This window comes from Lucilia cuprina, chromosome 5 (genome assembly GCF_022045245.1).
Source record: "Lucilia cuprina isolate Lc7/37 chromosome 5, ASM2204524v1, whole genome shotgun sequence".
NCBI lineage: Eukaryota > Metazoa > Arthropoda > Insecta > Diptera > Calliphoridae > Lucilia > Lucilia cuprina.
In genome coordinates this window covers 67,727,120-67,754,249 of record NC_060953.1, presented here as the reverse complement: position 1 = coordinate 67,754,249, position 27,130 = coordinate 67,727,120, and the positions used below count along the sequence as shown (strand labels likewise).

Sequence of the window (27,130 nt, the reverse complement as noted above, 5' to 3'; positions counted from 1 at the left end):
GATTTCATGTACCAACCGGTGTTGTAATTATGTATATGTCCACAACAGGTCACATGTCAGAAAAAAAAAATTAAAAGAAAACAGGAAATTTTGCAAATATATTCCACGATAAAAAGAAAACGAAATTTTACCGCAAAAGAACAAACTACAATGATATATACAAAAATCAAACTGAGTAAAATCCTACTATAACTTTAAATGCGGAAATATACCTCAAATTAAATAAAAAAAACTAGGGACCCAACCTTCTCGTAAAAAAATATGAAAAATACTACAGGAGATATGAAATAATCGATATCCATAACAGATTGAAAGCTTGAATAGAAAACACCAGTTCTTTAATTTTTAATATAATTTATTTGAATTCAATACATATACATCTTTAAGATTTGATATATTGTCGAATAACTATTTAAGGACAAATTGCTATGGATTATAATAATCAGTTATAAAAATTTGGAAAAACATTTAAGAAGTTTAGTTATAATCAATTTTGTTTTCATTTATCTTGCTTGTTTAGCTACAACAGGCATTAAACAACATTAAGGCTACGGGGAAAATGTAGGGTGAAAATATTTTACTTTTTTTAGTTTTTTCTTGTTGTGATTAAATGCATTATGAGGGGTGCTCAATAAGTAGAAAGAGAATAAATAAATTGAAAAAACAATAAATAACTTTTAAAAATCTATAACTAGGAATATTGCATTGTATAATGTCTGCAGTCCCCTTCCTTGCAGAGAGACTGTATTTTTAGGTTTTAATAAATAGTATTTTCTTTCTTGTTTTTCTGCATTGTATTAATTGAAAAGTGTTGGTGTTTTTTTTTAAGAGCATAAATTAAATATAAGCATATATATTTTCTGATTTGTAGTGGGTTTTTTTTAAGATTGAAATTATAAGATAAATATAAAATATATAAAAGCATAATTTAATTCTGGAAAAGAGTTCGTGTAAACTCAACGTAATCTAGAGCATCTTTAATGGGTTGTCCAGAGCGGGGTTCCACGTAAGGTTTCATTCGCTGCACACAATAATCGGCCATGTCCTTGGTAAGATTCTGTTAGAGAAAAGTAAAATAAATAGGTTATAGCCTCTTATTGTTAGATTACTTTTAATATACTTACGCAATATAATTCTTCCTTGGTAACATAGGGACGATCGGAGGCAGTAATGGCGCGGAAAGCATTTTCGATTTCTTCGTAGGATTGCACATTCTCGGTTTCTTTGGAAATCATGAAGGCAATATATTCTTGCAGGGAAACATAACCATCGCGATTGGGATCGACCACATCCAAAATGGCTTCAAATTCTGGATCAGGTTGACCTTCTTCCACCATGGGCAGATCGTAACCAAGAGCACGTAAGCAGGATTTGAATTCTTGTTGATTGAGTTTACCACTCTTATCCTTGTCGAAATGTTTGAACATCATGGAGAATTCTTTGAGGGAATCTTCGGATACACCCGAATGATTGCGTGCCTGTATCTGTTGTTCCAAATTGTGTTGCATTCTCATTGACAATTGATCCAATTGATCCCATTGTTGTGCCAAACCGACTGTAGAATGTTCCGTATAACGATTGTCCAAAATCAAATGTTCCTCTAATAAAGCGCCAAGTTCTTCAATTTTCTTAAGATCAACACGACGTGCTCGTACTTCTGTGGCTTTGACGCGAAGTGCTTCCAGTTGTTGTTCCAAAGAACCGGAACCTTCCATCATAGATGTTCTACACATAGCAAAAAAGAAAGGTTATTAAAAATTTTCTGTTAAATTAATGTTGTTTGTGTTTTAAAAAAAGAAGCAGTTTATAAAAGTTTAATTGTGGTTAATTGTGCTGGTTAAATATTAAATTTGGAATTATCTAGTAAATATTATATCGTAAATTTTTTTCTAGAAAAAGCTTTGAATTAAAAACGAAATTTTAAATAAAAATATATTAAATTTTATTCAATTGCTAACAAATTACTAATTTAAGCCGCTCTATTATGAACCTATTTCTGTAATAATCCTGTATGAAACAATGCTTAGGATTTTTGCTATATTTAAAAAGATTTTAGTTATATTGTTATGAAAATTTAGAATTTCTTGTTCTAATAAGGTTTTGAATATTAAATGAAATCTTGAATATTTGTAAAAGCTTGAATATAATACAACTTTTCATGATTATGAATTCTAAATTTCCTTAATTTATTAATTGCAAATTTAAAAATTATTTAAAAATTATTTAAAAATTATTTCAAAATTTGTCCAACCCATCATTATCACGGGATTGTTATAGATCTCATAAGTTCTTCTAAGATTTTTGTTAGACGAAATTTATTTATGTTTGTAATGTGATTTATATTTGCAATACATATTACTAAGTATTTTTTTCGAAGACTTGTTGAATCCTAAAAGCTTATTGTTAAACAGTTTCTTAAAATAAACGTCTTTTTTTAAATTCCTAAAATATATAGAAACAAAACTAAAGGTAAAAGTTATAAGCTATAGTTCACCGGGCTAGTCTAAATAAATTGAAATTCTCAAATTTGATTATAAAATTTTTTAAAGTTTTGCATGCATAAATAAATAAATAGATAAAAATAATAAATTTGATAAAGCATTTTATATATATAATACAGCGTTCGTAGTTTGTAAATAGTTGGGTTAGGCTGAAAGGGTATCGTAGAGTTTTCATTTTTAATTTCCAACTCCTTACCAAACCCCTTCAATTGTGTTATAAATAATTCATATTTTTTACAAATAAGCAAATGGCGGCATTTAGCTTTTTTCATAATTTACAAAAAAACCGCATAGATTTTGTAAAAATCAGTTAGGTATATACAAAAACTTATTTGTATACAGTAAACCATAGATTTTCTTGAAAATATTTATATACAAAAATATATATTCGTTTAGAACAACACACACAGTTAGTTGAGCAATTTAAGTTGCTTGGTTAACTTCAGAGTTAAAGAAAAATATACAGACAACACATATTTTTAAAAACGGTATCGTAGAATGAAACAAAAAAAAAGATAAATAAATCATTACCCTTGACCATTATAACCCAGCATATAAAACCTAGAAAAATTAAAAAGTTGTGTAAAATATATTTAATACAAAGTGCCAAGTGCAAATAAGTTTGAAAAATAAAAATAAATAAAAGTTTAGCCCAAAAATCCTTTAAAACCATAAGTGTACTTTTGTCCATGTAAAAAACGTGTAGATTTAAAAAATCTCATTAAATATTCTCTAGTTACTTACCTAGTTTCGGTTAGCCACTGATGGAACAGATTAGCATGCTTAGCGAATTCTTTGCGCAATTTATCATTCTCCTCTTGACGTTTGGCTTCCTTGGCCAATTCGCCATCTCGTTCCTCTATGATCTTTTGCAAATTACGCCAAGTTTCCTCAAGAGCTTCCATGGTGAACCAGGTGTAAGGATTGGGTCCAACATTGAAGCTCTTAATTTTCTGATCTAAAGCGGACAAGGCCTTGAAGTCAGCTTCAGCCGATGACAATGAAGCTTGGAATTGGGCATGAGCATCGCGTAGGGCGCGAATTTCTTCGATCGAATTGCAACGAACAGGATCAGTAAGATCTTCTTCGGCATTTTCGAACCAAGAATTAAAGGCTGAAGCCTTCTTGGCGAATGTCAAGTAGAGTTCTTCGATTTGGCGGAATTGTTCTTGCATGGCCAAGAGACGTTGTTTGCGTGTCTCGGAGGCATCACGCAATTTCTGCCAGCGCGAGATGACATCTTCATGACGCTTAAGTATAGCTGGTGATTGGGCATGGTTTGCATTAATAAGTTGATCCTTCAAAGTAGTGATGTTATGGATGCCCTCTTGTTCGAAAGCATTAAGACCTAAAAACAAACAACATTAGAAAATCAGAAAAATGTATTTTTAATCATAACAACAAAACTTACCAGCATCGAATGTCTCTTGTTTAGTCAATAATGTTTGAACTGTCGAAAGATCACGTCCATATTCATCAGAACGTACATAGTTCTCCTTATCAGCTATCCAGGATTCAACAACATCAGCCTTCCACATGAATTGCAAGTATGCAGAATTGTCCAACAAAGAACCCTTGCGTCTGGCAGCCAAAGCATTCAAATTGTCCAATTTATTGCGTAATTGTTGGCATCTCTGGCTAATGGAATCGCCATGATGATTCTTGGCCTCAACCAATTCGGTACCTTGTTCACAGATCAAGGCACAACGATCCTTGTGGGCGGCAAAGTCAGTTTCAAAGGCATCGTGTTTCTTCAAGAGACCTTGAACAGCAGCCATAGAATCGCCATAGTCATCGACCGACAACAATTGTTGTTTTTCGGTAATCCAGGCTTCCTCCTCTTCGACTTGAGCCAAGAACTGTTGGTAAGTAAGGGATTCATCCAATTTCTGACCACGTGTAGCAGCCAAGTTCTTTAATTCAGCCCAAGCCTGGTTAAGAGCCTTGAGACGTTGTTCGATTTCTGGCACACCCAAGTTGGAGACATCCATAAGTTTTTCGCCAGCTTCTTGTACAGCTTGGATGGCGGGTTCATGGGAGGCCAATTCAGCTTCGAGACGCTTATGTTTCTTCTTTAGGTTTTGAACACCAGTCAAATCACGGCCATAGTCATCGGAACCGACCAATAATTTCTTCTCCTTAATCCAGCTCTCTTCGTCGGCAATGTCACGGAAGAATTGATGCAAAGTCAAAGCTTCGTTGAGTCTAGCTTGACGATGAGCAGCCAAATTGCAAATGCGTTCGTAGCGTTCATTGATGCTTTGGCGTTTCTCTTGGATGCCAGCACTATCAAATTGGCCACTTTCAACCAACGAATCGGCCTGTTTGTTCATGTCCTTAATGCGATCTTCATGGGCAACAATGTCAGCTTCAACCAATTGATGTTTCTTCATGAGATTTTGCACCGAAGCCAAATCTTTGCCAGAGTCTTCGGTGGTGAGTAGAGACTCAACTTCACCCAACCAAAAGTCCAAATCTTTGACGGCAGCAATGTATGTGCGCTGTTTGTTAGCCTCCTTCAGTTTCAACGATTTCTCAGTGGTCTTGTGAGTGAGGTATTCCCATTGATCAGCGATTTGGGTCAGACGTTTCTGGACGGCGTCCTCGGAACCAGAACATTGCTTCTTATCAATCAGATTTTCACCCATGGCCAAAACACTTTGAATACGATCGGCATTGGCAGCCAATTCAGCTTCGAATGCCTGATGTTTCTGATGTTTGGATTGGATGTTGGCTGGGTCTTTGTAGCTTTCCTCAGTGGCCAATTGCAATTTCTCAGCAATCCAGTTCTCAATCTCATCAGCATCGCGTGAGAATTGTTGTAGGGTTTGTTCGTCTCCCAAACGGGAACGTTTCTCAATAAGACCCTCCTTCAAGTGACGCCAGCGTTCCAAGACTTGTTTACGCTTATCATCAATCAAATCAGATGCATAATGATTTTGATTGATCAACGTATCAGCGAGAACTTGCAAAGCGGCAATCTTTTCTTCATGACCATTGATGGCCTTATCGAAATCTTCATGTTTCTTAATCAAAGCTTCTACATTGTCGCCCTTATCATCGACATCATCGGCATTAAGGAAGGCTTCACGAGCTGACATCCAAGCTTCGGCCAATTCACAATCACGCATGTACAATTGCAAATCGAGATTTTGCTCCAATTGCAAACGACGTTCGGTCCAGGCCTTCTCCAATTCTTCGCGGGTCTTGGCCAAATCTTCGATTTTCTCCTTGATTTCAGGCGAAGCATAATGATTGGCTTGCAACAATTCGTTGCCGAATTGTTCAAAGGCACCAAAAGTACCAGCACGAGCATCAATTTCAGTACGATGTTCCTAAATAAGCGTGAAAGATGGAATTGGATGTGGGGAAATTGAGAATAGAAATGTTAATTTTAAATGCAAATAATTGATTTTAAATGTTTAACTTTTTTTCATTGTTACAACCCAAATGTTAGACAACATATAATAAATGGATACAAACATAGCGTTGGTTATAGACAATATTCAGATAAGAAAAGTAATTCACATTGATTTTGTTCTTTATTTTTTATTTTGTTTAATAAACCTCTTGTGGTGTTAGGTAAAAATTTTATTTAAAAAAATGCCCAGTTAAAATGTAAAACTGAAAGTGTCTGAAGAGTTCTAAAGAATGTTTTTCAACATTTTTGAATTGTGGTAAAGCAGAGTATATATGACCAATTAGAAAGTCGAATTGTATAAAAAGCAATTCTTTAGAAACTCCATTGAGACATTGTATTAAAAACCATTAAAACAAAATTGCATTTGAAGCTAGACGAATTTTTTTTTATTATGATTAGCAATGAAAAGAAATGTATCCACCGATTTATGAATTTTAGAATTTCTTTTTTATATCCCTATGATCTAAACAATTTTCAATTAATGATTTTCTACAATTTAACCCATTTTATACAACGAAATTTTAAATGAATCGATTAGACGTAAGTGGTGTCTTGTTTTTAAAATGTATAAGATTAATATACCCTTCCCCTTGATCTTGACCAGCTCTTGAATCCATTTTTTTCGAATGTAATGGAAATATCTGCTTAAAGTTTCGGAAATTGAATGAGAAAAATCCTCATTTTTTGAAAAAACTCAAAATTAGACGAAAATTTTAAATTCGGCTTAACCGATAAATGTTCTCCTATTGACTTCTCCAAAGATAAAATGTCTTTAAATATAAAACATATCTAGCAATTTAAAGCGATTCTTTCTGTATTCGGTGATATGAAACTCACAAATAATAGTTGTTACTGCAATTTCAAAAGTATTTACCTTTAACATTGTATTTATTTTTTACAGAATAATTTTTTTAATAACTTCTCCACTTTTTTTCCTGTGAAGTTCAGATTTAATTTATATATTCAATCGATATTTAATTGCTATGAAAAAAACTGGCAATTACTTGAACATTTTACAAAGCAGGTTTTTAAAGGCTTAGGAAACTATAATTTTAGTTTATAGCCTCAAACTAGGTACAAAATGGGTTTATTTTAAAAAGGACATTTTAGCTTTTTTCAAAAGCGAAATAGAATAACTATTTTCTTAATATATTACAAATATATACAATATTGTTTGTTAGTTATAGGAAGAATAAACAGAAAATTTTGTTAATATAAGACAAATAGTAAAGTTTTAAAACACATAAAAGTCATTAGACACTCTGTGTTGGTAAGGGATTTAATAGATTGGGTAAAAAAGGAAAAATTTATCCATAGAAATTTTGGAATTCAATTAGATCGATTCGTCAATTATCTACTCGAATTGCTAAGAATTAAAATAAAATATCCGACAACTAACTCATTTAGAAACAAATTTTAGGTAGATATGCAGAAAAAATAGGTACAGGTGGGTGGGTAGTGGTATGTATGTAATGTATGTTTGCTGCTTTTGTACGATTTGCTATGAAATGACTGAATACTTTTACACATAAATACAAAAACAAGATGAAGTGTAGCGGTAGAGAGTTGATAATGAATGTATGATTTCAATGGCATGTACGTATGAATTGCTGGCATTAGTTTTAGACAACTGAATTAGGAAAATAATAATAAAAAAATCAAAACAATTAAACTACAAATACAACAATAGCCATTTGATTAGGTTTGGTTTAACTTATTTTGCAAATGGTAGTAGTAGTGCGTAACAAACATTTTTTAAGAATTTACTGTTTGATTTAAAACGAATTCGAAAATAAAAAATTAACATTGAAATTTTGTACAACAAAAATTAGAAAAAGTATAAAAGTAAAACTAAAACGTTTGATGATGGATGGTGAAAAACTACCTCTTTTGGTGTTGGATGGAAGAAGCTTTTGGCGCTACTATTTCCATACATATATTCGATTTCAGAACGATGAGCCTATAAAACACACACAGACGCATGAATTTTTTTTAAATATAATAAAAAAAACGTAAAATTTATATAAATGAGTGTAAAAAAAACTCCAAAATGTTATACATTTACAAAGATTCCAAAAAAATGCATAATGAATGTCGTTTGATTGGATGAATGACAGAGTTTAAACAATTAAATTGAATAGGAGCGTGTGTGTGTTTGTGTTGTGGTATTGTTTGTTGAAAACAAATTCCAGATTTTCCGGAAAATGGTAATTCATATCGCACACGTCACCCACGTTGTTTCAAAAGCGACAAACAAAACAAAAATACAATTTATTTTAAATCAATGATTGTAAAAAATTGTAAGATATTTATGTAAAGCTTAATATATTCACTTAATGGTTTAGCCTAAATAAAGACGCCTGTGAAGGCGTTTTCATTTCATATTAAAGCTGCTTTTTACAAAAGCTTTAAAGAGTTAAGTGGAAATCAGAAAACAGCAACCTACCTGATGTCTTTCGATAAGTGCTTCGGCTCCAGTAACATCATTAGCCAACTCATCGGAGGTGACCAAACTCATCATAGAATTGATCCATGCCAAAAGATCACGATAATCGCTGAGGAAACGTTGCAAGTCATAAGAGTCCAAAAGCTTTTCTTTACGAGCAGTAGACTTGGTAATAATCAAATCCCACATTTCATTGATTTCCTTCTGTTTAGCATAAGTCTGTTCGGCAGTATCAGGGTGCGATTGCATCAAACGATTAGCAGTTTCATCTAATTGGCGAATCTTATCGCGCAAAGCAGCCAAATCACGTTCGACGCCCTCGTGTTTACGTTGCAGGGTTTGTACACTGCGTAAATCTTTGCCCAAATCGTCATTGTTAAGAGCATTCTCCTTTTCGGCAATCCAATCCTTGGTCTCATCAATGTCACGGTGGAAACGTTGTACTTCATGGGCTGAACCCAATTGACTGGCCTTTTCAGCAGTCAATGTTTGCAAATTGTTCCATTTTTCGTTCAAGTCTTGCATTTGAGTTTGAATCTTCATGGCGGCTTCAGTTTGTCCCAAAGAAGTCAATTGGATGGCAATCTCATTCATGTTGGCCAAACGAACTTCATTGGCCTTTAAATCATCGTTGAAATCATCGAATTTCTTTTGCAATACTTCGACTTCTTCTAAATCTTCACCTACAACATCAGCAATTTGAGCATGGTTCTCCTTGTCCTTGATCCAGTTAGCTAAATCGGCAGCTTCACGCACCAAGACATAAGCCTTAACAGTTTCGTTCAACTTATTTTGACGTTCGCGGGCCAATGTTAGCAAATTGTCGTATTGGGAGTTGATTTGGGCTTGGCGTTTAGCAATCGAGTGGTTGTCCACCAAATTCTGTTGACTAGCGCTGAGACCAGCCTCAATTTTCTTAATATAAGCAGCTGGTACAAAACCTTGACGATCATTAACCTCTACCTTCCACCAGTCCTTGTTGTTCGAATTCAAAAGAGTCAAAACATCACCCTTCTTCATGGACACTTCACGAGGACTCTTTTCTGTGTAGTCGTACAAAGCCACAACACATTCCTTGCCAGTGATATCGACAACGGGGGTTTCTTGTTGACGGCAGTTCTTAGCTTGTTCTTGTAAACCTTGGATGGTGTTTCCGAAAGCTTCCAAATCGGAAACCAAAGCTTCGTGTTTCTTCAAAAGAGCTTCTGAGGAATCTTCATCTTTTCCATAATCGTTGCCAGTGGCAATAGGTTCCTTTTCACGCATCCAGGATTCTGCTTCATTGGCATCGGCGAAGTATTGATGGGCTTGTAGAGAATCTTCCAAGTCTTGTTTTCGTTGGTTGGATTTTTCTCTCAAGTTGTTCCATTGATCTTGCAAGGCATCCAAACGTTGACGAATATCTTCACTGGCAAAAGGTTGATCCTTTAACATATTCTCACCAGAGCTGATGACATTCAAAAGACGAGCTTCGTGATTGTTAATTTCAGCCAATACGGCTTGGTGTTTCTTAATAAGATTCTGGACACCAATCAAATCTCTACCACGGTTGGTGGAAGCAGCAATAGGTTCTTTTTCACGAATCCAGGCGGCCTCATCTTCCAAGTCGCGGAACAATTGTTGAACTTGCAAAGAGTCCATCAAGTGCTGTTTGCGTTCAGCCATTGGAGCGGCCAAAGCGGCATAACGAGAAGATAAATTAGCCTCTTTTTGACGAATGTTATCGGCATCGAAATGCCCAGATTCAATGAATTTGTTGGCAGCGACCTTAATGCTTTCAATACGATCTTGATGAGCCATTACATCGGCTTCCAAAAGAGCATGTTTCTTTTGCAAGTTCTGTACAGAAGTCAAATCTTTGCCATGATCCTCAGACAAGAGTTGACCTTCGATTTCACTTAACCACAATTCGATGTCTTCAATGGTGCGATTGAATTGTTGTTGTTGGCAAGCTTCATGTAACTTGCAGCCCTTCTTATCGGAAGCTTGAACCAAAGTTTCCCATAGAACAACAATTTCTTGCATCCGTGTGTTGATTTGGTCAGCAGCATAATGATCTTTTTCGATGAGTTCTGTACCAACAGTAGTGATGTCTTCAATACGAGATTTGTTAGCATTCAGTTCATGTTCAAAGTTTTGATGCTTTTGCATTTTTCCATTCAAGTTGGTAGGATCCAAGTAGCTGTCGTCGGTAGCAAACTTCAATTTTTCACTGACCCAGCCCTTGGTTTCATCACAATCGCGTTCGAATTGTTGATAACGGTTAGAGTCTTCCAACAATTGACGACGTCTGTTGGATTTCTCCAATAAAGCAGCACGACGAGCCAAAAGCATTTGACGACGTTGAGCTACATCATCGGCAGCATAGTGTTGGCCATCAATGAGCTTGGTGGCGAAAATATCAAGAGCCTTGATCTTTTCCTCTTGAGCAGCCAAACTCTTTTCAAAATCTTCATGTTTCTTAATGAGAGCCTCAACCGAATCCAATGAATCACCTAAATCTTCATTTGCCAAGAAAGCTTCTTGTTTGGCCATCCAGGTATCAGCCTGTTCGGTATCACGGTAAAACAACTGCAAGTCCATGCATTGTTCGTACAAGATGCGTCTATCTTCCCACAAGGAGAGCAAAGAACTCTTGTCATTTTCTAAAGTAGCTAATTTTTCTTGTATTTCAGCAGCAGCATAGTGTTCACGTTCCAAAAGTTTTTGACCAGATTCAGTGGTCAATTTGAAGCTGTCTTCACGGGCATCAATTTCGCCTTTGTGTTCTTGGTGGCGCTCCAACAAAGCCTCGGCTCCAGCCACATCTTTGGCTAATTCATCGGCGGAGATGATGGCCTTCATGCCGTTAATCCAGGAAACCAAATCACGGAAATCGGCCAAGAAACGGTGCAAGAAGTAGGATTCATCCAATTTTTGTTTACGTTCTCCAGCCTTAGCTTTCAAACTTTGCCAGTAGTTGGCAATTTCAGCTTGCTTATCGCGAATTTGATCACTGTGATCAGCATGAATAGAGCACAAACGTTGAGCTTCAGCTCCCAAAGTGGAAACTTTATCTTCCAAAGCTGCCAAATCACGTTCAACACCTTCGTGTTTGCGTTGCAAGGCCTGTACGCTGGCCAAATCACGGCCGTAATCGTCTGAAGAGAGAACAACATCCTTTTCGGCAATCCAGGCAACAGTCTCGTCAGCATCACGATTGAAGCGTTGAATTTCATGAGCACCAAAGAGTTTCTCTTGGCGCACAATGGCAAGTTGTTTCAAACGTTGCCAAGCCTCATTTAAATCATCCTTGCGTTTGGTAATGGTATCGCGATCAGGGTGGGCATCCTGAATCAACTTGTCTGCCAATTGATTGACTTCAGTTACGCGGTATTCTTGTGAAGCCATATCCTTTTGGAATTCATCGAATTTGCGTTGCAATACTTCAACATGTTCTAAATCTTGACCAAACTCATCGGCTGTAACGAAAGCCTCTTTGTCCTTAATCCAGAACATAACTTCTTCACATTGACGCAAAAACTGCACTAGAACCAAAGCCTGTTGCAATTTTTGGCCCTTCTCAGCCAAACGGCTCAACAACAATTCCCACAAACGATGCAATTCATCGAGACGACGACGTATGGTCTCAGAGGCAAAATGATTTTGATTAATCATTTCCTGGCCGGTGTTATCCAAGGAAACAATAGCATTGCTATGGGCTGACACCTCAGCTTCAAAAGCTTGATGCTTTTGAATTTTTGCCTGCAGATTTGTAGGATCGCGATACGATTCTTCGCTAGCTGCCTGTAGTTTTTCATGAATCCATGATTCCAATTCATCAGCATCACGCTTGAAGTACTGGAAACGACGTGAGTCTTCGAGTTTTTCACGCTTTTGACGTGTTTCAATTTTGAATTCATTGTAACGGGACAAGACCTGTTCACGTCTTTCCTGAATATCTTCAACAGTTTCGAGGATTTTAACCTCTTTAGGAGTAAAATTCTCCATGGTCGTTCGTTATTTGTAAATATCCGTTTAAATATGAATTTATATCGTTTTGTCTGCAAATAAAATTTAACAAATAAGCAATGGATTGCAAAAGTCTAAGAGCTTTATGACATACCTGAAATTGCTCTCGTTTTTAATACTGTTACTTTCGCTTTTTACGTTCGTTTTCGCTTAAAACCTGCAAAAAAAAAAACAAATAAAATAAATTATTAAAATATTAAATCAGAGCGACAATGAAATCCAATTAGTGCGAATGAAGTAATACCGTTTGCCGTCTTTATTATAACGACGGCGACAACATTAGTGCTGATGGAGCTGGTAAAGAATGTGTGATATACTGTGTTTTTAAGCCAGTGATTACATAATTTCCACTACAATTTCCTCAAGAGTCTAAAACAATTGCGAACGAATGACCGCAAGAGAATTATAATGTGTGTGTGTGAGAGCAAGAGAGGGTCTTTTAAATTGTTTATTCTAGTCTAAAATAAACACAATTTTTGTTTAGTGTTGCTTGTATCTTACCGCACCCTAATTAAAGAATCTACCCCACTCATCACAGTGAAAATAAAGAATGAACAAATTTTATTATTACTTTTTTTTAATTTTTATGTTGTCATATTTTTTTAGGGGAAAAGGGGTAATCTAAATAAATACATGACATACACAAATTCTTTTGATTAAAAAAAAACCTGTTAAAAAGTAAACACTTGATAACTGAACTGAATATCAGTCAGTTAAAAAAATTTCTTATCAATTCGCAACTATGTATGTTTAAAATTGATAACTAATATTACGAACATGTACTCGTTGTTACTAAATTCAATGACAATTTTCACGATTACAATTTTCAGTATCGTTTTTGTTGTATATTTAAAATTTATATAATAAATTTTGTTTTGTACGTAAATGTTATACAATTTATGAGGTTTAATATTGCGTTCATGACGTCATGTTTGTTTTATGAGTCATATGGTATTTTTAAAGCAGAATTTCGTTAAACTAGGCAATTTGTTAGAAATTAAACTAATTGTTAATATTTAAATATTTAAAATATATAGCAAAAATAGTCCATTGAAGGTAATAAAATAAACTAAAAGAAAGTACAGAATAAGTACATGTAAAGCAATAAATTTAATAAAGTTTAGTCACAGGACCAACCTAGGCTTGCTGGTTGCCCATATCATGTCATTACAGGGAAAATACTTTTGTATATTATTGATGCAAACGTTAAAATTTGTTATAGAAAGCTTATCAAACGTTATTACACTTGTGTCCGGTTTAAAGGTTTAAAAACTAATTTTGAATCAAATAGAAAAGTTCAACTAAACTCGTACATCCTTTTTATTAAAAAAAATATTACACAAACAATATATCCTACCTAAACCAATTCCACAAATTGCTTTATTAAAACACGGCAGTCATTGAAATTTTAAAATTCATTAACACTATAATAAATCTTTATTTAAATTAAGAAAATTAAAACAAAAACATACAACAATAATTATTCTTAAAAAAAAGCAGTTTTAACTTTAAAAGAAATCAACATCTCGCGATAAATCGGCTAACATATCCATAAATAAATTAGATTTTTCGTTGTCTTCATCATCGTCATTATCCTTGTCATTATCATGAGTTTTCTGTGGCACTCCAGCAGTCTCATTTGCAATGGTCCTTAACATATTCGAAATTTCTGTTAAAACAATAGGGTGCCATTCGTGTTTAAAAATTGAAACGAACAGCTCATTGGCATAATTTACGCTAATGACCTGTTTTTTAATCATCAACACCACCAAGTGGCCTAATTTATTAAAACAATGTGTTCTAGTGCCTAGAGATTCAATAAATGCAATGGTTATTAAAGCATCATAAATACAAATGCCAGAAGAGGAAAAACTATTTAATGCCTTTTGCATATTAGGATGCAGCCAAACTTCACAAGCAGCTTCTATTAGTGGATCAGTTAGTTGAGTGTGGTGTTTAGTTGTTATATGTTGTAGTAGTTGTATTATACCAGCCCCAAGTAAATGATACAAAAATGAAGGCAATTCATTTTCAAAGGCCTTTGTCAGATTTGTGAAAAGTGTAATTAGCGGTTTAGAATCTTTGAAACGATCCACTCTTATAGAGGTACAGTGTAACCAGTATTGTAAATCATCAATTAAATCAGATACACTTGGTGTCTCTTTGATGATGATTAGTTGGGTGGAACCTACTTGGACTTTATTTTTATTAGCACTACAGATTTTGTTGGCCATTTCTTGAAGATTGGCACAAAAAAAGTTCTCTCTGATAATATTCGCCTCGAACCATTGAGATATTTTCATTTTGGCTTCACTATCAATGATCATAAAGTAGGTTCGCTTCAAAACAGTTGAGGTTTCATCTGGCAAGAGGCTGTCCAAGGCATTATTAATACGTTTATGCAACATTTTGGGTATAGATTCATTCCACTCTTTTTTAACTTGTGTATAGGCATCGCTGTATATGGTTTTAATACTGTTAAACACCAAATGATAATTAAATGAAGTAATTTCATTGACCAAATTGTCTGCATTTGCTTTAGCGGGCAGAAGTATTTTATGCTGACCGTCCTTTACAACGCTTTTGTAACATCGTTCGGTACAAAACTTAATAATTTGTCGAGTGGATGCATTTTGAGAATGCAGAAATGCTTGTAATAAAGATTTTTGTACTTGAGAGGTTTTATTTTGCTTATCATTTAAATTATTTGCACCATCTTCTTTGACCTCTGCGGTACTAGGTAGTTCTGCAATTCTTGTAGTTATGTGACGATAACGTCCTGTTCTTGAAGCATTTTTAGTTTGGGCATATTTCGCTGGCATTATGGATACTCTAAATTCGGCCAAAAATGGACAAGCAATGGGTAAAAGAGATTCTAGATATGGATTTAGGGCAAGGTGATCAGGTCCGTTGTGTTGTCTCAATTTAGTTTTAATAAATTCCAACTCATTAGTAGATTCGAAAGAATTTTTCACCTTAAGTGCGGCTCTATAGTTATAATATTGTTCTGCAATAAATTGTTTAGTTTCGAATAACCAGCCTAAGCAAAGTTTTATAATAAATAGTGAAGAGTTGTTGAATGGTTTGGATTTTTCTAGACCCAAATAAGTATACAAAGCGTACATAAGTTTTAAAGTTTTCATATAGTTTTCCAATTGTAAAGTGACATTATCCAACATGCCGAAATATTGGACCAGCCAAGGAATGGCTATCAACAATTTACCCTGTTCAATGGCTTGTTCAAGTAAACCTGACAAATCGAAAGTAGGTTGCATTAACGAACGCAGACGCACTTGATTCTTTTCAACTTGGGTCGGCATTGTATTGCTGCTGCTGAGGTTATAAGGCAGGGATATAGTGTAACCAAGAAATTTGGCCAAAATTAACATGGAATTTAAAATATCTGGTCTTACTACAATAATATCGCTTGGTAGGTAGTCAATTAAAGACAAATTTTTTTCTTCCGCATCATTTTCTGCTTTGCTTATATCGATTTGATCCAATGAGGAGTCGTTTTGCGTAGTTAACTCTGTATAAAGTTCAATTTTTAATTGTTCCAAAAATGCAAGAGATCGAGCTTCTAGAATAAAATCACGAAAAAATGCTTCAGTGCGTGGAAACTGATAATCCACACTAAACTGACTGGGTGCTATTAAACGTTGAGTGAGTTTGGAGAATTTTTGCAAATCCACATCCAAACCAATTTCCTCAGGTGATGTAGCATTCGAGGCGGATAGTAGCAGTTGTGAAACAAAGAGCTTAGCTAAATGAGCCATATTAATGCAATTTTCAGATAGTTGAAATATTTCCCTAATTTTTGGTGTGATGTCTGAGGAAAATTTCCACATGGGATTTAAATGATTGGATTCCCAAATTTTTAAACATTTATAAAACAAATCTCTTTGAGCCCGAAAATTGGCAAATTCATTGTGAGAAGTGAAATTGTCTCTTGAATCTTGTTCTTGCTGAAAGTATACATTGTTGCAAGGTTTCGAATCAAAACATAAGGAAGTGTCACAAAATGGTTTATCCGCCACCAATTGTTGTTTGCGTTGATAAACCTCCAATAAGTAAGCTTTGACATCATCGTCTAAGTAAGAAAATCTTTGACTTATCAATACTACCCCCAAAGTTTTTGCATCCAAAGATCCTAGTGCAAGTTTTTGACGGCTCAGACACAATAAAGCAAAATAAACTGCATTAGATAAATTCTCTAGACAAGCGAGACCTTCTTCATTTGTTTGATTTTCATGTAAGTATAACTGTTCCATATGATCGCAGGCCTCAGTTACAAGACTATTTGTATTAGTGGCATTTAATAGGTTCAAAAGAAAGGACAATTCATTCAATATATTTGTGCACAAATTTAAATCAATGATTATGGCATAAATTTCTGCTAGACGTTTGAGTGCAAAATTATTTTCCATTTTTTTTAGATCTAGTGCAATATCCTCCTCTACAATTTCTTTGGCAGGTGTACTAGTGGAAATTGTTTCGCTAGCCAGCGGCATTAAGGGCATGGATACATTCTTTATTTCTTTGCTTATTTCGCTGGAATTTAATGCCAAAGATTTGCGTGCTGCCAATATGGCACATTGTTCCTTATCCTCCAATTCGTTATTAGATATTTTAAGTATATTGTTTTCATTGCTAAAAGAACTCTCTCCGGCAAATACTGACGAAGTAGAGCATGTTTCCACCGTTTTACTTATACTTATTGGTTGCAAACGTTTTTTAGGCTTTTCTGTTTGCGATTTTTGAGCAGTCTGCTGATTGGATGTAGGTGTGGTTTTCTTCTTGTGAGAACGATTGTTGGTAGACGTATTCATGACCAAAAAGTCACCCAAGCACAAACTAGATGTAGTACTTTTATTAGCCGAACCGGGTGTAGTCGATAGTCTGCGTGAATTATTATTTGATACATTACGCCTTACCGGTGTTGAAGTCGAGTTATTGTGTGAAAACCCCAAGCGATCAACTGATGTGCTAAGTTTCGGTGTTGAGTGTGAATCAAATTCGATGCAAGAATTATTCTTCAAATGACCATTTTTTAAACTTAGATTGGGAGTAGATGTATCTTGGTGTGACAGATCCATTAATAAACGTCTGGGAGTATTTGAGTCTTCTCTGCAAATATTCGATTTTACGGCTCGTACAGGAGTTTGACATTTTGGTGTTTCAGTGCCACTCGTTGTCTTCAAATGTATCTCGGTATATTGTCGTAATGTATTTAGAAAATAAACAGCAAACTCTTCTAAAGTACAAAAATTGTTACCAGCAGCATCGACTTCAAATTGTTTCAAAAACCATTTACGAAATTCTTTAGACTTCAAATTGATTTCGCATTTTATCAGGCTCTTAAGCTTTTCTTCTGGAAGATTTGTCATGATTGTGGCCGTTTTGGTAACTCTCGTTGATTTTTGCTTTACTTTATCGTTTCATCCAACTTGCATTACTCCTTTTCAACTACCGTTAGACCGTTAGGTATCTGAAACGGAAGATGATAAAAGAGAATGGTTGGTTTGGCAAATAGTGGCTACTCGGTCTGTGTAGATTTTTAATTTTGTTTTTATTGATTTTCTTTAGGCACATTGTGACAACAACTTGGGTTTTCATCAAATACATTAAATACTTTGTTTGAGAAACATTTAACTACTTTAGAGTAGAGAGATTTGGTTTTAGTAGGAAGATAATAAAATATAATTTGTTATTCATTGTATTTTTTGTTTAAATACATGTATGCAGCAACCAATTTCAAAATTTACTTAATATCTATGTAATGTATTTTAATATGTATTATATTACATTAAATAAAGAAGCTCTACTTAATACAGAATTATATTAATACGCATCAAACTAAAGGCCATCCCATCCGCTAAACTACACAGATTACAAAGATGGATTTTTGTTTGTATTGTTCATACATCTCAGGTTTTTAATACAGTTTTTATGTATTTTATTGAAAAACTAAACTAGAACTCAACTACAACTGATCTGAAACTGAATTGGAACTGAACTATTAATAAACTAGAACTGTACTAAAACTGAGCAAGGTTAGTATGTACTAGAATTGAACAAAAACTGAGCTAAAACTTAACTACAACTAAACCAGAAGTAAACTAAAACTAAATTAGAACTGAATTAAACTAGTATTAAACTAGAACTGAACTGTACTAGAACTAGAATTGAACTTAACAAGAACTAAACTAGAACTGAACTAGAATTTGACTTTTAGACTTAAACTAAACTTAAACCTTTTTCACTTTTTTTAAATTCTTACAGCTATTTCAAAGTTGTTACAAATGTACGGAAAATTAGATAAAGAGGAAGTTTTAAAAAATATCTGCCCAAAAATGAGAAATTATTTCTACCCATAAACCAAAAACAAGACCTAAAATAAAATATCATTCAAAGTTGTGTCTGGAATTAATTAATTCAATTAAGTAAAAAAAACAATTGAACAAAATTTTTAAATACAGTAACAACTTAAATGTATTAAGTAATACATTCAATGATGAATTACACACTCTTTCTCTCCACTACCCCAATTCCAGTGTATGGTTTTAATAAAAAATAATACAATCAAAAATACTTATCAAAATAGCAAAATGACGTAATTCTTTAAACATGGAGAATATTGAACATACAAAGTAAATAAAAATTCAAAACATACAAACACACACTAACAATAACAACCAGCAAATGAGTGTGTCAGCCAGTAGATGATTTCAAAACAAGAGTTGAAAAAAACTGACTCTCACATAAAAAAATATAAAAAGGGGGAAGAAGAAAAATTGTTGCAAAACACGAACTAAGCAGAAGTATTGAATCATAAGCATACTATAGAATGTATAATGTTTGGAAAAATTAGGTTGAAACCAACAACAAAAATAAAAAAATCAATTTTCTTTCGAAAGAAAGTTCATATTATTAATGCACTCTTCGTGTATGGTGTAGGATGGTAGATGATGAGAACACCGGTCGATCTTTTTCTTGTTAAAAGTCAATACGTATCTTCGACATTCTTCTCATTTCTGGTTTGACGATTTTCTGCTAAAAATAGACTACAATTAGTAAACAAATTGTACAACAACAATAAATACAACTGAATTTAAACAAAACATTCAAAAAACAAATGTTTACATACATACATATTTATGTATCTACAAAATACTTTCTTCATTACACCATAAACCAAACAAAACAATTTAAGAAGATAAATGTAAATAGAAGTTGTAATTAAAAAAGAAGTCACAAGTGGAAGGAGGCCAGAAAGAGATAAATAATATAAAATCTAAAATGAGCACAACAACACCTTCTCTATTCAAATCAATACACTCCACGAACGGATGACGTCGTTTTTCTCACTCACACACACACACTTTCAAATTATACCAGGCGAAGAAGAAAAAAAACTTTCTTCTGAATATTTTTTTCGTTAGATTTTTTTCCATAAATACAGAATTTTTCCTTGAAGGATTTTTTATTTTACTCCAACAATTCTTTAAATATTTTGAAAATTTAAATTTTCTTTAACAGCATTTAAACAAAATAAGCAAATTTAACTTAATATTCAATTTATTTAAGGGTGTGGCGTGGTATCATTTTTCTTATTGATTTCTTCACATTCTCTTAAGGTTATTTTTAATAATTTCATTTTAATTTAGCTTAATTTGATGCAATTGATAAAACACTTACACTTTAAATATTTCTTTTCAATTTGTTATATTATTTATCAGATTTTCTTTTTTCTTGTATTAAGATATTTAGCCAACTTGTAAAACTTTATTTTTTCACGTCCGACCGTATCAAGAGCAAAATACAAAATGGTGACCTATGCCCAAAGCCCTGCGCCGACAAATATTAACGGCGTTGGCGACTGATACAACAAAATATGTCGGAGGCGGCTTAAAAACGACTGTAAGCCGGCTAAGTTTTCAACATCGTTTAGTTTTTAAATTCTCTACAATTTCAAATATAAACGGAATCCGAAAGATCAGAAAGTGGGATTTGGAAGCAAATATATCGTTTACAACAAAACAGCAAGCACAAAAGTTGTGTGAGAAATTATGCAGAAATGGATAAAAAATTCTTAAAAATTAAAAACAAATCCTTTCTCCAAGTTTAACTAGGATTCGCCTATATTTAACCCTATCCTCCATATAAAACATCGTGCGGAAAATCAGTTTCTAAAAAAATTTGCATTAAGAATATGATCAATAACGTAAAAACAATGACATTTTATTTATTTATTCAGTAATAAAAATGCCAAATTGGGCAAAATAATATTACATAGTCCGAGTAAATTTCTCGGTTAAAAACGAATTCGCATAATTTTTCTCGTTTCAAAACCGTGGTGATTTATTACTAATTTCCAAGATTGAACGATTTTAACCAAGGCGAATTCATATAAGGTTGTGTTAATCAATCAGCTGATAATTTTTTTCTTAATTCGCCTGGTTTTCCTAGCTGTCAAAGTTTGTTATTGCTTACATTTTTAAATTTAAAAATTTCCGTTAAACAGAGAAAAACTTCGTTAATATTTTGAATAATTTATGTAAGAAATCTGAAAATACCAAACATCTCGTAAACAAATATAATTTTATTTAAATAATGGCATAATAGGTATGTATACAAATATGTTATTTAAGAGAAATATTTTTTCTATTAAATGTTAACATATTACAAAATATTGTTTTATATTTTATATAAAAATTGTGTAGATAACGTGATTAACTAAAAAAAATCTCTTCCGGAACACTTAATATTAAGAAACGCATACGAAGTATTTACCCGGCTGGCGGCAACTGACTTCTACGTTATGGCTTAATTTTGAAATCTATTAAATGTTAACAAATTAAACAAAATTGTTTTATATATACACTATGTTGATAAAAAGATTAACTGAAAAAAGTCTGTTCCGGAACGCTTTATATAACAAAACCCATATGAGGTATTTACCCGTCCGGCGGCTGCACCATTATGGCCAAATATTGAAAATTACTCCGCCGGAGTAGAATTATACATTCGCAACAAATATTCATTCCTTCGTAATATAATATTTTCATGAATATGTACTTTTTTTTTGTTTATTTTTCACAAAAAATTAAGTTTTACTTAACTTAAGGCACTTACTTAAATTTTGCAAATTAAGCTGCCGGAATAGAATTTTTCGATGGAAACAAACATTATTCAATTCAGAATAATTTTCCTCACAAATTTTAATACCTTAATCTTTATTTTTAATATAATATAAACATTTTACAAAATTTTTTCATCAAATGAATTCTCCGTACATATGGTTTTTGACATTTACCAAAACCAAAAGCAAAAACAAAATACATGGGAAATGTTGTTGTTGCAAAACTGCCACCACCTTATCTGAATTCGCCTTGATTTTAACGAAATCTGGTTAGAATTTGTCAGCTGAAAATTTTGACAGCTTTAAAAATGCAGTACAGTCTGGCAACTTAATTTTTGTTTGTTTTTCTTTTTCGTCAATCAAAGTGTCTTTGTTTTGATTTTGTCTCGGAAGGATATATTTGGAAAATCTTTCGAAAAAATGGAAAAATTAGCTAATCAAATTGGTTATTTAGTCATGAAGGAAGATGGAGCAGTTATAGAATCTGGAGGAGAATTACAAAATGATGAAAGAAGTGCCAATATTTTTTTAGATTTTATAAATCTAACTGAAAGGTTTGACAATAGACACACACCCATGTTTTTTCTTTCTTGATAACAAGTCTGATTTTTTTAGTGTCGATGAAAACTTCATGCCAAACAGCAGCTGTGAACGTATTTCCATTGTGTACGAAGACCACAGCTACAACATCTGTATGTCTAATAGACGTATCTATATTGTGAAACTGCGTAATGGTTCAGCAGCTGCTGTAAGGGGAGTTGTTGGAGGAGGTGTTTTAACCGGCTCTAATATAAACGGGAATGGCATAACAAATAATGCTGTGTTCGTGGATTCTGACGGTACATTGGGTACAACGGCAGCGTTAACTTGAGAATCCTCAAGCGCTGTCTGTTGCGCTTTCTGCGCCCATAGCTTTCGACAGCGCAGTCCCACGGACAGTGCTTGCAACCCTTCCAAGGATCGGACTAGACGTTTTAATTGGAAAACACCGTTTATTTATTTAATTATATTGTTTATTTGTCAGCGAATACACCATCTTTAATTTCTTGTTCAAAAATGCGTTCAGCTTCTTTTGTTACGTCCAGTAGAGTAGCCTTTTGACTAAATATCACCACAAAACGTTGACGCCAATTGAAACGTCTCTTGACAATCCAAAAATCATCAGTAGACTTGATCATAATCTCGGAGTAGCTAGTTTTATCACCATCCCTTTGAGGCTTTTCAACTTCGTTGTCCGAAGAGTTAAATAAATCGGCTATTAGATTGGTAACATTCTGTGGTAAGGGAGTTTTATGTTGAGGATCCTCATCGTATAAATTACTGCTTAGTTTAAGACTTTGATCGTTTAGAAATAGATATTTTGGTGACATGTACTCTGCATTATTGGTACAATCTATTGTTGTAGAAGTTTTACCGGTAATGGGTTGCTTGGCCAAATAGTCTTCAATGTCTCTGCCCAATACATATAGTTGTGAATTGATGGCATAGCTCAATTCGTCCAAAAGTTGAGGGGTTAATTCAACCGTTTGCTTAAAGAACAGGCACAACAAAGCATTTGTCGAGGGAAACAAAACCATTTTATAGGAAAATAATTGTCCATTTGTTTTAAGAAAAATATTGCGGCTATTTAGTGGAGCATTGGACAAAGGATCTCGTTGAGTTATTTCAATACTTTGAAATATATACTGATAGAGGGTAAATAAATTGGAAGAGTTCAGTTTTCCGCCACTGTGGGAAGTAAGAAATAGGTGATTAATGGAAATTTTAATATTGTTATATAGAGTTTCAACATACACTACTATAAATTCCTTGTAGAGAAAAATAGCATCAGTAATAATGGCAAAAGTAGACTTTAGAGAATCTATGAAATTGTGCACCCTTAGGAATAAAAATTTATCCAGAGGCAAATATTGTAAAGAATTCATAAATTCTATAATATCATTGGCTGGCAACTTAAGGGAGGTAATGTACTGGAATTAAAATTGTTATAATAATCATAAAATAAGTAAGTCTGTACGTGCAAAATCAAGATTTATTAAAAATATGTATTTTTTATTTATTACCTTGTTGAAAAAATTCTCCAATTTTTGGGTTATAAAATCACGAGCCGTTTCTTTGTTATCCAAAAATTGATCTAAAATCATTTGGAATGTGCCGTCTTCTAAGCAAAAGCGATTATAGCTTTGTATTAGCAGGCGTCTGTAGAGAGCATCATGTAGTTCATATTTATGATATTCAGGATACTCTACACCATCTTTCGAATGTATTTCCTTGGGAACATTTAAAACTAAAACCAGCCAAAAGTTTGGCTCTGGCTGATATAACAACTGGGTAGTCTTCTCGGTATGAATAACTTCACATTCACCAGGTTTTTCAGTAAATGAACTTAAATAAAAGAACAATAACAGATACATTACATGACTATTACAGATACATATGTATTCATATTTGGAACATACTCTGTAAATGCTGTAAAGGCTTGACTCAAACCTACATCACGTATTTTAGCATTTATATCAATTTCCTTTGGATAATAATACAAGATTTTTTCCTTTTCCTTAAAAAAAGTCAAATGATAAATATTGCTAAATTTAATGGGCGTTTAGTTGGCAATGTGTTACCTGTCCCTCCTTTTGACCATAAGTCGTATTAAATATGTAAAAACTTCTTATTGTTACCTCAACTTTACGGGACTGATTATGCATTTTTACTAATAATAAATATTAATCAAATTTTTATGAAATTTATTAGTTTACATGTATTATTTTCTCTAATAATTATTTTTTCTGCTATTACAACAAAAAAACAACAAATTGACAACAAAAAGAAAACATAGTACAGCTGTTTGCAATTATAGGTATTGCCAGCTTAGATTCTCATAAAAAGCGTAAAGATGCCACGTGTTTTGCAAATGCAAGTGACCGTTAAAATTTATTTTTTATTGAACTTACAAAATTTTCTTACGCGTAAACACATTTTATTACACGGAGCCATTTTCAATTAAATTTTTTATTTTTAAAACTTAAAATTTAGAATATAAATGAATATTTAATTATATTTAGATTTAGATTCTTTTACGTTTTAAAGTTTCCGATAAAAAAATGTAATTTTCTGGAAATAAATTTTTTGAATACCCAGATACGTTTGCGTTCTAGGATTCTATAAATCGACTTTCGAATAATCGAACAATCGACTTTTTGTCGAAAATTGGAAGTCGACTATTTTTTTCCAAAAAAGTCGATAACTCGACTATCGTCTGTGAAAAAAGGCGAAAAGTCGACTTTTAAATAAAAGTCAAAAAGTCGGAAACTCGAAAAGTCGGAAAAAGTCGAAAATAGTCGAAAAGTCGGAAAAAGTCGAAAAGTCAAAAATAGTCGAAAAGTCGAAAAAGTCAAAAATAGTCGTAAAGTCGGAAAAAGTCAAAAATAATCGTGGGAAAAAGTCGAAAATAGTCGAAAAGACAAAAATAGTCAAACAGCCAAAAATGTCCAAATCGTCGACATGTCTGAAATACTCGAAAAGTCGGAAAAAGTAAAAAAGTCAAAAATAGGCAAAAAGTCGGAAAAAGTCAAAAATAGTTAAAAAATTCAAAAATAGTCGATTATTTAAAAAATAATAAAAGTCGAAGTCTAAAAGTCGACTTTTAACTAACTGAAAAAAGTCGAAAGGTCGAAAAATCGACTTTTACATAAATGCAAAAATTCGAAAAGTCGATTTTTACATAAATGCAAAAAAGTCGAAATGTTGACTTTTCGTTTCAACTATAGAACCCTATTGTGATCCAAATTTTGAACAATTCTATCAAAAATATATCCTAGAAGATTTACATATAAAATAAACATCAGAACTATGAAGAAAATTCAGAAACAATCCCTTATTTTTTTTTTATTATTGATAAGTTATTTAGCTAATTAAACAAAATTTGCCACAAGACATTTTTTCCTTATAGAGAAAGATACGTTTGGAATTGATTACAATTGGTTCCTTTTGTTTTGGAATTTTCAAGGGCGTGGTGCCACGCCCACATACAAAGTTAGCCTTAAAAATAGCATATGTCAGAAACTGCAACTGCAGATTTGTTTACGGACAACTTTGACGTCAATAAGAATATTTGCGAACAAAATGGGTGGAATGGTTAAAATGGGCGTGGCACTTTACATACTAATTGCCTGAGAAAACATAACAGTTAGATTAACCAAAAGGAGAACCATATAAGAGGACTTACATTCTTATGCTTTAACTTAAACTTTTTAAGGTTTCTATAATTTTGTTGAAAATAGAAACATAATATTGAGAATGTAGATCTCGGAGTAAAGGAGAACTTACAACGGGCCTTTGGGAACTTTTTCATTCTTCAAAATATAATTTTTAAATTTTTTTTTAATATTGAACCTAGAAACTCAAAATACAATACAATTTATTATGTTTTTAATTTTTAAATACTTCATTTATTTAACTACTTATGAAACCGAACTCGTATATTTTCAAATAAATTTTTAAACTTGATTCCTAGCACTCCATAAAAATAAAGATAAAATATAAGGTTGACATTGAGTTTTCGCAAGTAATTATGTATGAGGAGGGTAATTAATCTTCTATACAATAAACGAGGACAAAAAAACTGTATGTTAGAATAAAAAACGCATTTAAATAAAGAATATTGTTTATGCATGAATTAATTTTCTTCCCTATTCCTTTGGCTTACACTTACAACATTATAAATACTCGTTAATACTACAAATAAAAACAAAAAAATCCACAATACATAGCTTAAGGAAAACAATTTTCAGCAAAAAAAAAAAAATTAATAGAAATAACGTAGCAAGTGAATTTCTATTAACAAGTTTATTTATTAAAAAAAACGAAAGAAATTAAATTAAAACTTTATTAGAATGGCAAATAAAAACTCTGTGCAATTTTAGACTCAACACGCGGTGTTGTTTTACCGTGAAAACCCAGTGCAAATAAAACTTGCAACAAATATGTAGTTGTATTAACAATAATGACAAGTACAACAATAGTTTAAAGTTAAAAAATAGTTGCACATGGTAACATAAAACTGCTTGCAAGCAATAAAAACAAATTGAAAAACGTTTAATAATTAACACTGTTTCCAATAAACTTTAGTTATGTAGATTAAAAAAAATGTGCTACCTTCGTAATTAGTGATCATTCATATTCTGATCAGAACTAAATATTTCTAAGAATATAATAACGTTTCTACACTGAAAATAATCCATGCTCAACTTTACGAAAAAAAAATTCGTAACTTCTATTTTCGTAATATTTACAAAAATTTCGTTATAATACGAAATATTATATAATAAAACCCTTTTCTATTTTTACAAAAGTACGAAAACCTTAATTTTTTCTTAAATTTTAGCGAAATTAAACATAATGATATTAATTATATTATGATTAAGTAAAACTACAACATTTTTATAAAATTTAAGAAAAAGTATAATATTATTCACGAATTATTTTCATAAAAAAAATTGAAAAGTCGCGTGGAGAATAATTTTGAAGTAAAATTAGAAAATTTATTTTAAAACGAACAAAAATGTTTGAATAAATTAATATTTCGTAAATTTTACCATATTTATTCAAAA

The 27,130-nt window shown here is 32.7% G+C and overlaps 4 protein-coding genes across 7 annotated transcripts; 1 reads left to right on the top strand and 3 right to left on the bottom strand.

Moving 5' to 3' along the window:
* Positions 1–337: 337 nt before the first annotated feature.
* On the bottom strand, positions 338–20,185 carry LOC111680737 (spectrin alpha chain). Of its 4 annotated transcripts, XM_046951735.1 has the most exons (9): positions 20,078–20,185; positions 12,474–12,536; positions 8,369–12,411; positions 7,808–7,882; positions 3,913–5,836; positions 3,246–3,849; positions 3,033–3,062; positions 1,125–1,725; positions 338–1,057 (listed from the first exon to the last, which is right to left on the bottom strand). In XM_046951735.1, exons 3-9 carry the CDS (start codon positions 12,356–12,358, stop codon positions 929–931), a joined length of 7,353 nt encoding a protein of 2,450 aa, XP_046807691.1. In that variant the 5' UTR covers positions 12,359–12,411; positions 12,474–12,536; positions 20,078–20,185; the 3' UTR covers positions 338–928. The 4 variants fall into 4 exon arrangements, with proteins under 4 accessions (XP_046807691.1, XP_023298205.1, XP_046807692.1 ...); XM_023442437.2 differs by lacking the exon at positions 7,808–7,882 and having other exon boundaries at positions 20,078–20,184; XM_046951736.1 differs by lacking the exon at positions 3,033–3,062 and having other exon boundaries at positions 20,078–20,182.
* Positions 13,780–20,207, bottom strand: LOC111680730 (protein disks lost). Its single transcript, XM_023442419.2, has 2 exons — positions 20,078–20,207; positions 13,780–17,867 (listed from the first exon to the last, which is right to left on the bottom strand). Exon 2 carries the CDS (start codon positions 17,764–17,766, stop codon positions 13,888–13,890), a length of 3,879 nt encoding a protein of 1,292 aa, XP_023298187.2. The 5' UTR covers positions 17,767–17,867; positions 20,078–20,207; the 3' UTR covers positions 13,780–13,887.
* Positions 20,208–21,874: 1,667 nt separating this feature from the next.
* On the top strand, positions 21,875–22,578 carry LOC111680736 (ragulator complex protein LAMTOR4 homolog). Its single transcript, XM_023442434.2, has 2 exons — positions 21,875–22,075; positions 22,137–22,578. The coding sequence occupies exons 1-2, from the start codon at positions 21,942–21,944 to the stop codon at positions 22,390–22,392; spliced, it is 390 nt and encodes a 129-aa protein (XP_023298202.2). The 5' UTR covers positions 21,875–21,941; the 3' UTR covers positions 22,393–22,578.
* Positions 22,517–24,317, bottom strand: LOC111680735 (vacuolar fusion protein CCZ1 homolog). The gene is made up of 5 exons (XM_023442433.2): positions 24,143–24,317; positions 23,981–24,078; positions 23,585–23,906; positions 23,316–23,491; positions 22,517–23,249 (listed from the first exon to the last, which is right to left on the bottom strand). Exons 1-5 carry the CDS (start codon positions 24,224–24,226, stop codon positions 22,535–22,537), a joined length of 1,395 nt encoding a protein of 464 aa, XP_023298201.2. The 5' UTR covers positions 24,227–24,317; the 3' UTR covers positions 22,517–22,534.
* Between the last annotated feature and the right edge of the window lie 2,813 nt (positions 24,318–27,130).